The sequence below is a fragment of the Tursiops truncatus genome, chromosome 10 (assembly GCF_011762595.2).
Source record: "Tursiops truncatus isolate mTurTru1 chromosome 10, mTurTru1.mat.Y, whole genome shotgun sequence".
Classification (NCBI taxonomy): domain Eukaryota; kingdom Metazoa; phylum Chordata; class Mammalia; order Artiodactyla; family Delphinidae; genus Tursiops; species Tursiops truncatus.
The window spans coordinates 71,763,640-71,775,637 of NC_047043.1; the positions used below are offsets into that span (position 1 = coordinate 71,763,640).

An 11,998-nucleotide genomic window follows, 5' to 3' on the forward strand; every position below is an offset into this window, starting at 1 on the left:
CCTCCTAAAAAGGCGGTGGGGAGAGGAAGTCTTTTTTTTCTTTCTTTCTTTCTTCTTTTTTGAGGGAGGGGGCAGATCTGGAAGATTCTGCATTTTCTGGCCTGTACAGCTCTTGTCTGGGATGCTGAAACTGTAATCCTGCTGGCCAGGATGTCTTAAGTCCCCACACCTAGGAACCATCTCTGAATCAAGATGGTTTAGATACAAGACCGTGCAGATGTGTGTCTCTCCTTTCTTATATTTAACGCTAGAAACGTGGAATTACTCAACCTGCTCTTTTGTTGCCAGGTGTTATATAGAAAAACATATTCCAGGCCTGTTTGCATGAGAACTGTCCCCCCGCTGGAATCCTGGGTTGGGTCTGTGTATGCTGTCGAGCAAGAACGCCGAGGGCTGTAACGCATCTCATGTATTAAATTCTCAGGAATCAGGATTAAAAGTTAACCAGCCAGCCTCCTTTGCTATAAGGTTGAATGGGGCAAAAGGCAAGATCGATGCAAAGGTGCACAGCCCCTCTGGAGCCGTGGAGGAATGCCACGTGTCTGAGCTGGAGCCAGGTAAGCACCAGCGCCCGCACCAGGAATGTTTCTGCAAACATGTATCCTGACGGAGGGGTCATCAGCCTCTGCAAGGCCTTCGGATTCCCTTTGCTGTTGCCAGACACTGTTTATAAATTAGGGTATAAACATTTGCCAGGGGCAGGCTTTTTTTTTTTTTTTTTTTTTAAACAAATACTTCTTTATTTTCAGTTGTTTTTCAGATTTCTTTCACATGACATTCATTGTGATGTTCTCTCATATTTTAATAAAATATCACAGATCTTTATTGTTTACCTTATGAAATGAATAAGTACACTCTGATCTCTCTCTACTCTGAGAAAAAGGTTGATTGCTGTAAATTAAGAAAAGAGAATCTGGGGAATTCCCTGGCGGTCCAGGGACTCTGCACTTTCACTGCTGAGTGCCCGGGTTCAATCCCTGGTTGGGGAACTAACATCCCGCTAGCCGTGCGGCTAAAAAAAGGAAAGAGAGAATCTGGGTCCCCAGTAGGACTTAATAGCATGAGATTCTCTTGCTCGCTGCCTTGGTGTATGGAATTCTGTGATGTCAATCAACTTGAACGAGACCATTTTTCTAGTGAACATTTATTAAGTATCAGAGACTTGACAGGAAGGTAAGGCTGAGGAAGTCATGATTCCTGCCTTCAGGGAGGAGCACAGAGTCTAGTGAGGACCTAAAGAGTGTGAGCCAGAAAGGTGCGGTGCACAGGTGAGGACCCCAGCTGATCACCAACAGCACAGCAGAATTGAGAACCAAATGGTAAAGATGGTCAGAGCATGAGAGGAAAAGGGTTTCTGCTTTGACAAGGTCAGAAGGACTTCTCGGAGGAGGTAACATTGAATATGGGCCCTGATACATGAGGAAGAGCCCTGTGACCACTGCCCTTATTGGGTGTTTACTGCGTACCCTGCTCTGCGTGCAGTGAGGGTAGACACCTGGGACCTGGGTTGGCATTTAGACATCTTCCTCCCACTGGGCGGAAAAAGAAAGGGCAGTGGGGAGCCTCAGAAGGAACAAATGTGTGGGCTCTAAACCCATATCTGGTCAGATAATGGTTTAAGTCTGACCACATTATAGTGAATGTGTTGGTACATCTGAAAGGCAAGGTGGTAAGCCGACGCTCGCAGAGTGGTCCGTTTGAGAAAACAGGATTAATCAGCAGTGTTAGAAATGCAGAGGAAGGACTTGAGGTCAGAGAACTATAACATTCGGTGACCAGTTGGCCATAGGGAATGAAAGTGAATTCAGAAAGGTTACGTGTAGCTTGGTGATGGGGTAGAAAAATGATGGTGCAGTTAACAAAGCTCAGGACAGCAGCCATGGGTGAGCAAGGGCTGGTCACTGCCTTACAGAGTTGAATACTTTATTTTCTGAGAGGTTTTTAAGTGTCCCTGAGATATCCAAGTGGGAACATTTAATAGATCTCTACTGCATTGGAATTTAACCACCAAGTGAGATATGGTGTCCTCAGCCCCAGGCAGTATTTGAAGCCCTAGCAGTGTCTGAGACCACCAGCCTGACGCAGTTAGGATGCCGTTGGTGACAAATTACAGAACACCCATCTCAAGCCAGTTCACATAATAAAGGGGGTCCATTGCACACATGGTCCATTACAAGGGGGTCTGTTAATTCACGTAAGTGGGAAGTTCAAGATCTAAGATGGGTTTCAGCACCAATTTAATTCAGCCATTCAGCTATATTCTCCAAGGCCCCAAACATCTCTGCTCTTTCTTCTGATTTGTGGACCTCATTCTGAAAGTGGCCTTCCTCTCGGTGGTAAGGTGGCTGCAGCAGCGCATGACACCAATCAAGAGAGACATTCTCTCCTCAAGATTCTTTCTCCAGAAGTCTTAGATGCTCCTTTTGCAGAAGTCTCCAGCAAACCTCCCCTCCTATCTCACTGAACATACATGCCTGTTCCTGAGTCCCTTCCTGTGTGGCTAAATGCCATGTGCTAATTGACTTAGGCTTGGGGAAAGAGGGATTTCTCCCCTTGCTATCCCACATTAATTTGACCCAATCAAGGACCATACGTGGACATGGGGGTGGGATCACTTTTGGCTTTCAGAGAGGAGGGGTGGGTACCAGCTGGGGACTGATGGGGGACGTGCAGTGTCGAAGGATATGGGTGGCAGCTCCATATGGAGAGAGTCCAGAGGAGAAGACAAGAGGATTTGGGTGGAGCTTTGAGCAACAAAAGTTCTGAAGGGGATGGAGGGTACAAGGAGCCAGGGAGAGGCTGAGAGACTGACTGGAGGAGAACAGACTCTGCATCCCAGCTGGGAGCACTTCAAGGAGGAAGGGGTGGTCAAGTGGTGCATGGTGGAAGGATATTCTAGGTGCCCATTTCAGTTTATAGATCATCTTACCACATGCTGTGAGCCAGACACACAGTGAGAAACCTGGCCATTGCCCCGTGGGGCTGTTGCTAGCTTGGAGCTTAATTAAGGAGCATTAGTCTCAATTGGAACCATTTTTTCCCCTGGCCAAGCAGAGAAACTGCGCCAGAAGTGAGCTTTTCATAAAGGAAGTGTTTTTCTGAGGCCAAAGCCACAGAGGATTAAACACAGAATTTGAGATTTGGATGCATTTCCCAAAGGGCTGTCTAGGTGCAGACAAATAGGCCCATCTGGTTTTGATCACCAACATATTGGGTGCCAGGCTTGCAGCAGGGCCATTTCTTGTTAGTGATGTAAGATCGGCCCTCAGGCTGGGCTCCTGTCCTTTGTCCCCACCCACCTTGGTCGGGTCCACGGGCCCACTTTTACCCTGTGCCTTTGTTCACTCTCCCAGATAAGTATGCTGTGCGCTTCATCCCCCACGAGAATGGTGTCCACACGATCGACGTCAAGTTCAACGGGAGCCACGTGGTTGGAAGTCCCTTCAAAGTACGAGTCGGGGAACCCGGACAAGCGGGGAACCCTGCCCTGGTGTCCGCCTACGGCTCAGGGCTGGAGGGGGGCACCACAGGTAACACACTGCCTCTGCCTCTTGTCTTTAACGGAGTTGTCCCCGGGGAAGAGCAGGTGGAACTCTGCAAGCCCCCGGGAAGCCTGCCATCCTCTCTCCCCAGGGAAACTTCAGTAATGCACCCTTGGGAGGCTCTCGCTTGACCTGCGGTAAATCCAGAGTGAGGGCTTGATGGCTGCGTTCTCACAGCTCATTACTCCTTGTGGTGCTGCAGCTGTCTTCCTTTGCCAGGTTCTTTTAGGACTGGGACACTGATAGGGAATACAGCACAGCATCTTTTGTTTTGAGGGTTCCTTTGCCTGCACAGAGTTCATGATGCATGTAATGGGCCTCTGGGGAGGTCCCCTACCCACCAGCTCCTTTCGTGGACCCTGGCCTCCTAGAAACACATTCAGTCGGCAGTAAGACCTGTCACAGCCTGGCTCCTTTTTATTCTAATCCTAACGGGGGAGGAGAAAAGACGAAAACAGTCAAATTCTTTTTTAGTCTTTGCCACAGATGGAACACGTTTGATTGTGAAAAATACTGGCAGTGAGGAAGTATGTAAAGTTCCATCTTGCTTCTCCTCCCTCCCTCCCTCTGGGTCCAGGAGGAAACACGGCTTAACCGATCAGGGGAGGACCTTCCAATTGTCTCTTTGTTGGGCTTCATTCTTGGTCACTTGGTTGCTTGGCTAGTCGGTTTGTTAAAAAGGTAGACATGGAGTTTTATTTTATAGAAATAGTCTTAGTGCTATTTGTATTTCAGTACAACTTGCTTTTGTCACTTGACCTCTTAAGGAACTTTCCATGTCAAAACCTACAGATCTACCTGCCTCGTAATGGCTGTAGTTAGTGTCCATACAGTGAATGTAGAGGTGGGCATCAGGGGTGTCTAGTGTGTCACTGTTACGGAAGATGCCAGGGTGGGGAGCTTGTCCACTTACGTTTCTTTGCAGGCGTGGACTCACTGGGACGCAGTTTGCGTCTGAGTGTTACTTTGGGGCCTCTTAGGAAGGATTCTTGAGTTCCTTGTGTGTGCACATTTTGCTGTTAGTCTCCCCCCTACCCCACATGGTGAGTGGGACAGAGCAGACCCACAGGCAAGGGGATGAGTGGCCGTGGTTTCCCGGCATCCAGCCCTGTGGAGTGAGTGTCGTAAGGGGACGAGGGGCCCTGCCCGGGTGCAGGAGTGACTGACCGGCTGGTGTGCCACCCTGCGACTCTGGCCCCAGCAGTGGCCTCAGCAGAACCTCCCACAGGGTCTGCATGAGCACTTCTCATCTCCCCAGGCCCATCCTGTCTGGCTCCACACTGAACTCTGGGCCAGCAGCTTGCCCTTTGTAAAAGGCACTGTATTGTTTCACCCTAGGCAGTGTCCGTTATACAGATGAGCAAAGTGAGAACTCAGAAAGGTTGAGTCACTCCCCGAGCTTACTTAGCTTGGAGCGGGCAGAGCCAGAACCAGTCCAGGCTCACAACCTCAAGGCCTGCTCGCTTAACCCCCGAGTTTTGCTGCCTCCCTAAATGGCTGGCTCGCCCCGAGGCAGTGGCTACATCCCTGGCCTTCTTTGTGGGGTGTCCTACACAAGGACACGTATCTTCCCAGCTGCGCTGGAAGGTCCCCAGGCAGTAGTGCAGGCATTTGGCTCCTGACAAGCCATCCACCCTTGAAGCCCAGGTGGGGTCCTCCTGGCACTTGGAGCCCCAGCAGGCCCTGGTCCAGGCCCCGCAGCAGCCACTGAGGTCTCCTGTGCTGCCAGCAGCCACCCATCCCCCTGCTGGGTCACACCTGCTGTGCCCAGGGCCTCTCGTGCTTCCTGTTGGCTGTTCGCAAGCCTTCTCAGGAGCTCAGGTTTCAGGCTGTGCTTTGCCAGCACTGGATGCTGCTGAGGGAAGGAGCTGGTCTTGCAGGGAGACTTCCAGCCAGGAGGGAGAGGTACAGAACAAGCCTGTTTCAAATCCTGTGTAAATATTGCTCTTGTCGAGGGGAAGGCGTCTTGTTTTTCTAGCCCTCCCGCTCCCAGGCCTTTTCCCAAATATCCATCCCAGGATTACACAGCTGCAGTGTGTGTGGAATGAAAAGGTGTCTCTGCCCGGCTGCTGGAGGGCCTGCATCCTGACCTTCGGAACAAAGCAAGCTTCCCTGTGTTTTTATGGGTGGGCTGGCGGTATCTCTTGGCTCACGCTTTAAATGGTCAATTCTGCAGGTTTTAGAGCAGGGAATGTGGAGAATTTGGGGTGGGACTGTCTGCTGCAGAGGGACTGAGAAGGTCAGGAGTTAGACCAGGGAGTTCCAGACTCTCTGGCTGGAAGAGCCATTTTCCTGATGAAATGCCCCAGGAACCCCAGTGTGCACGAGATGTAAGGGGAGAGCCTCCTTCCCTCCCGTTACCCCTCACCCACCTTGAAGATGGAGTAGGGCTGCATTAAACATGCATTAAACTCACAGGAACTCATCTGTATATACACGGGGGTACAGGGGAACACCGCCATGCCCAGAGATGTCTGGGGTACTGATTCTGGCTGGAGGTGGTGATGAGAGGGACTCCTGCATGTGGATTTTCTTTCTCCCATCTGCTCTCAGACGAGTGCATTAGCTCCAGGTTAGACAGACCTTATGTTTAAACCCCAGTTCAGCCATTCCCCAGCTGTGTGTCTTAGGGTGAGTTTTTTGACCTCACTGAGCCTCCACTTTGTTCCTGTAAAATGGGAATAATAAAGGAGCCCACCTGATAGGTTGCTCTTGCCCTGTAATTCCTTATTTCTCTTTTCCCACCTCATCTTCCTTTCTGGACCCTCACAATCAGGATGGACTGATGTTTCTTAGGAATGGAGCAATCCTGTCCTTTCTACTGCAGCCAGGTCTTTTCATCTTCACTTTAGAAGTATCTTTCCTTGCTGTCACTTGCAGCTGCTTCGTGGAAACGCTGTCCCTTGTTTGAATACCCCTCCCTTTCCCCCAACGCCCTTGCTTCAGCAGGGCAGCGGCTGAGTGAAGGGCTCCTGGGCTGCACAGTATAGAGACAAGGTTGAGACAGTTGTGGAGGCGGGGTGAGGGGGTGGTGCTGGGACAGGAGCCTCGGGAGCTTTTCCAGAAACATCTGGGTTGTATTCCGGGTTGCATGATAGCAGCTCCTTTGTCTTATTGATAACCAGAACAGTAATTCTTTCTCCGGCGGCCTCCGAGCTATAATTAAACCAAAATAGTTCCCAGCTGGGGCGCGTCCAGGGCTCTAGAAGAAGCCCAGCCCCGCAGAATGCTATGCCGGGGATGCCCCGTAGAGGGCACTGTAGCAGGTGTGCAGCTGGTGACTGACCGCCTCTTCCCCTTCTGAACTAGAAAGGGGCCTGGGGGAGTGGGGCCTTTTTCAGGGCCTTGGGCTCAGGCAGGAACGCCACAGTGGTCATTGGTTGGCACTGTCTTTGGGCCCAGCTTTCCTTCTGTCACGAGGGAGGATGTCTATGCAGGAGGCCCTCATGGACCAGGCAGGCAAGAAGTAGGATGTCCTGGAGCTGCAGTTAGGGCATCTGAGGCAGCCCCGCTGCCCATCCAGAGGCCAGGAGACGGGCCTGGGGTCTGAACCCCCTCAGACTTGCTTCAGTACCAGCTCTGCCCCTTTCTCCTGTATCTCTGATTGGCATGTGGCTGAACCTCCTTGAGCCTCATTGTCGTTTGTTAAAGACGAATCACTGGGCATGTAAAATGATGGGCACAGGATCTGGAGCCGGAGTGGTGCCAGTGGTATTAGCAGGAGCTGCTGTTCTGGTCCTGTTCTTGTTTCTGGTGTTCAAGGCAAAGTGGCAGGGCTGGCAGGTCCTAGCGGCTACCCCGGTCTTCAGCGTGGTGTCTGGGGCTAGGAGCCTGAGGAGGAAGGAGGCAGCGCTGGGCTGCCTGGGCTTCTCCAAGTCCAACCAGAGGAGAAAGGAAAGGTCAGAGGGGCCCACGCTTCCCCCACCCTTGGGGGCAGAGCTGGCCCTTGGGGGCGGAAGCAACATTTCAGGCTCTCATTGATGACTCAGGCTTCTCGCCCTCAGCCACAGCTCGTGCCCAGAGGAGAAAACAAGGCGGTGCGTGCTTGTGGACAGAATGTTGGCCACACTCCTGCCTGGGCCTTGGAAAGGGGTTACCATCCCCCAGGGCCTGAGGTTCTCTGCGCCAGCAGCTCAGAGCTAGTACTGGTGGGTTCCCGTGCCACCAAGGTGACCCCTCTGAGAGGGAACCTCCGTGTGCCCCGCCACTGCTTCAGGGCCCCCAGAACGCTCCCCAAAGCACACCCTCCCCATCCCTCCAAACCTTCCACGTGATCTTTATTCCTGCTTCCTTTCTCCCAGGTATCCAGTCTGAATTTTTCATCAACACCACCCGAGCAGGGCCAGGGACATTGTCCGTCACCATTGAAGGCCCGTCCAAGGTTAAAATGGATTGCCAGGAAACCCCCGAAGGGTACAAAGTCATGTACACCCCCATGGCTCCTGGAAGCTACCTAATTGGCGTCAAATATGGCGGGCCCAACCACATCGTGGGCAGCCCGTTCAAGGCCAAGGTGACAGGTAACAACCACAGACACCTTTAAAGTTATTCTTCCCCCTGTGGAGGTGATCTTGTCAGATTATCAGCAGAGCTATTCGATAGTAGAAACTGGATGATTTTAGAGATGTTGAATCTGCTTTGAATCTTGAATGTAAAGAAATGGTAGGACATGTCAGAGTGACTGCATGTTCGAAAACTTGCAGGCAGAGTAGGGGTGTAGAAGTTGAGAAAGCACATTAGGTGGTTTTCTGTCTCAAACAGAAAAGAAGGAATGTTTACATATTTGAGATCTTACTTATTTGTTTAGGTCAGGGCCTGAAAATTCCCCTCATTTCTAACCTTCACTTTTAAAATAATCAAAAGTTTTTATTAAATTCATAAAAATGTGCCTCCTTCAGAGCACTGGAAAAAATACCAAACAGTAAAAACCACTTCACCGCCCACCACCCAAGGTAACCACCATAAATATTGTGGTGAATTCCTTCCACGTGTCTCTTTCTGCTTGGTTCACTGTCATATAAGTAGCATAGGTTCATTGCAGAAAATTTAATTAAAATTAAGTAAATTAAAAATTCAGATAGAAAAATCATCTTCTAATATGCCGAGAGGGGAACTCCTTGGCAGTCCAGTGGTTAGGACTCAGCGCTTTCACAGCCGAGGGCGCAATTTCAGTCCCTGGTCAAGGACCTAGGATCCCACAAGCTCCGCCGCACCACCCAAAAAAAAAAAAAAATATGCCGAATCATTTTTGGTATTTTGTCAGTGTCGTCCCACATGTTTACACTGCTTATACGTAGAGTATTTTATATAAATGGAAAGATATCCATTCCATAGGGCGGCACGTGGTTATATTCCTGGGGCCCATGCTTATGACCTGGAAGGACTTCCAGGTCAAGTCAGCCGAGGCCAGACTCTCCCATATACCCAGAAACCAGATCTTAGTTGTGTGGGACAGGACTCCAGAACCCCACAGAAGACATTATGGGGGGTGAGATGGAAAAGTTGTGGCATTTAGATCCAGGTGTTGGGGGGCATGAGGTAGGGGTGTGGTGGCTTTTGGATCCAGATGCTGGGGAGCCGGGGCTCTTCTGGGGCTTCTGCATGGGGTACTTGCCTTGTCTGGTCAGTCATGCCTGCTTCTCTCCCTTCCGTGTCCTAGGCCAGCGTCTGGTCAGCCCCGGCTCGGCCAACGAGACCTCATCCATCCTGGTGGAGTCAGTGACCAGGTCCTCCACGGAGACCTGCTATAGCGCCATCCCCAAGGCATCCTCAGATGCCAGCAAGGTGACCTCCAAGGGGGCGGGGCTCTCGAAGGCATTTGTGGGCCAGAAGAGCTCCTTCCTGGTGGACTGCAGCAAAGCTGGTAGGCAGCCTGGCCCTGCTCGGGGAATGGAGGGCATGGGGTGGCACCCTCTGTTCTGTGTACTTTGGTCTTTCCTGCTCTGGTCTGCAGTGCCCACCCACCCATGTAACCCAGACATTTGCAAGTAACCGTGTTCATTGCCCTGTTCTGCACTTAATATTTTTAAATGATTTGCCTCTTGATTTTTTCCAAATGCCCTCAAGGTGCATAGGAAAGGTCGCGTTATCCTCATTGCATTGTATCAGTAACCTGGCCTCTCCTCTGTCACTAATTGCTGTAATTGCCATTTGAACTTGGGTATTTATTTGGGTGTCAATGTTAGTTGCCTGGGCTCTGGCATCTAGCACATCTGGGCTGGAAACCTGGCTTCACCACTTACTTATTTCTCCCTTCCTCTCACCCTCCCTCCCTTTCTTCCTTCCTTCCTTAATTTCCAAAGCTTATTAGCCGAGTGACCATGGGAAAGTTACTAAATCTCTTTCTAAAAGTCAGTTTCCTCTCTAAAATGGGAATAGTCATAGGACCTTCCTGAAGGTTCTCATGAGAATAAATGAGATCAGAGTAGCCAACACTTACATAGCCTTTACTGTGTGCTAAGGGCTTCACATGCAATAACTCCTCTAAACCTCACAAGAAGCCCATGAGGTAGGTGCTAGTGTCATCCCCTGTTTACAGATGGGGAAGCTAAGGCAGAGAGAGGTGAAGTACCATATCCAAGGTCACCCACCCAGGAAGTGGCAGGGCAGAGATTTGAAGCCATAAGAGTCCTGCTCGTAATTGCTGCACTCTCCCACCTCTCAAAGGTCCCCAGCATCATCAGAGAAGCTTAACAGGCAGTAACTGGTATCTTTCCTTTGGCTCCCATATCCCCCCCTCTTCCTCTGCCTTCTGGGATGCATCTTCATGGAGTAACCACCTTCCTCTGCCTCCCAGGTTCCAACATGCTGCTGATCGGGGTCCACGGGCCCACCACCCCCTGTGAAGAAGTCTCCATGAAGCATGTGGGCAACCAACAATACAGTGTGACATACATCGTCAAGGAGAAGGGGGATTACGTTCTGGCCGTGAAGTGGGGAGAGGAGCACATCCCTGGCAGCCCCTTCCATGTCACGGTGCCTTAAAACAGTCCTCATCAAGTCCTGGGAGGCGTTCTGGTGGTTGCTTTTGTTGCTTGTTTGTAACTCGTTTTATACAAAGTCCTCCAGCCCGTTTGCGGGTCTGAAACCCCATCCCAAAAACATTGCCATGTTTTTTTAAGTACCTTCAGAAAGAAGTCCTAAACTTGACTCTTCAGGGTCATGTTGGGGACTCAGGAAATGCAAATTTGTTCAATAGGCCCGGCAAACTGGACCTCTTTTGGCACAGATCACCCCCTGCAGACAGAACAAGAACAGACAAGGCTGATATTTTTAAGACGTGAAGTTGTCTCGTCAGTTTGCAAAACAGGACTGGACGGAAGGGCAGGGAAAATGGGGACGCCTAGTTTATGTTGTCGTTATAAAAGAAGATGACCCTATCACGTAAGAAAAGGCCATTGGGTGACACCAGTTTTAACACTACTGCCACCCCGCCCCCATCTCTCAAAGGGCAGAGTGTCCGAGGTGACAGACTGGCCGAAATGGCTTCTTGGTGCCTCTCCCCTCATCCTGCTACTTATTTCCCTGCAGAGTCATTGCATGTGACCATCTTGACAGCCATGTCTTTGCTTTTGTTTTCAAAGTCCGTTTCAGTCACTGGGTCTGAGGAAACTCTGCAGTGGCAAGCAGCCCCTGCACTTGCCAAAGATCCCCCTTTTTTTTTAACCAACACTAGCCCTGTTCTTAACATACGCTCCAGCCATTTGTCTGTTTGATGAGTCTCCCCAGCATGTCCAGAGACACCGCAGGTGGGTCCAGGTGTTAGCAGAGGCCTGTCACGTGACCTAACACTCCACACTCACCCCCAGGCAGCCCCAGCGTGAACTTTTTCTGGAAGATAATTATAGAAGGAAACTCCTGCCAACCTTTGGCCTGAAAGTCAGGGAATAACAGGGGAGGGAAGGACAGCAGCTCATTGGTGGTCCTTGACCATTTGCAGAAATAATGAAAGCGTATTTGGCCCTGACCACGTGTCACCCGAGGCTCTTTGGAAAGCAATAGTGAGCAGGTGCAAAATTCCGAAAATGGGGGGTATGAGGCATTTTGCATGCCTTCTTGCAGACCTGCTTTGGAATAAAGTGAAAGCACTCGGGGACTGCCTGACCGCAGGGCCCAGATGTGTCGTGTGGTCTGGGCCGGCAGCCCTTTCAGATTTGCTGTTTCGTCCTGAGGAGGTGGCCACTGTCATCTCGAGTGTGTCCATGGATGGGACAGGGTGAGGTGGGTGACCCTCCCCGAGGTGTAGCAGCTGAGGGTGAGTGTTGGCAAAGCCCACCTGTTAGGAACTGGAGTGGCCCGAAGCCTGATGTGAAAGGACCACAGGCTTCGTAAACTGGGATGTGGAAGCAAAACTGGAACCAAATGCCAACTGTAAATTGTATCTTATAACTTATTAAATACAGCGTTTGCTCCATAAGCTCCCCAGGTGTTCTTGGATGGTGTCCTTTGGTAAATGG

General features: G+C 50.7%; 1 protein-coding gene across 9 annotated transcripts in view; it reads left to right on the plus strand.

Moving 5' to 3' along the window:
* FLNB (filamin B) overlaps positions 1 to 11,958 on the plus strand; it is a 138,550-nt gene extending 126,592 nt beyond the window's left edge. For all 9 annotated transcript variants that reach the window (XM_033865185.2, XM_019947477.3, XM_033865186.2 and 6 more), the window contains 5 exons: positions 425 to 557; positions 3,354 to 3,530; positions 7,844 to 8,062; positions 9,202 to 9,405; positions 10,339 to 11,958. In XM_033865185.2, coding sequence (XP_033721076.1) covers positions 425 to 557; positions 3,354 to 3,530; positions 7,844 to 8,062; positions 9,202 to 9,405; positions 10,339 to 10,526 — 921 coding nt within the window. In that variant the 3' untranslated portion in view covers positions 10,527 to 11,958. The remainder of the gene's footprint in view (positions 1 to 424; positions 558 to 3,353; positions 3,531 to 7,843; positions 8,063 to 9,201; positions 9,406 to 10,338) is intronic.
* Positions 11,959 to 11,998: the final 40 nt, after the last annotated feature.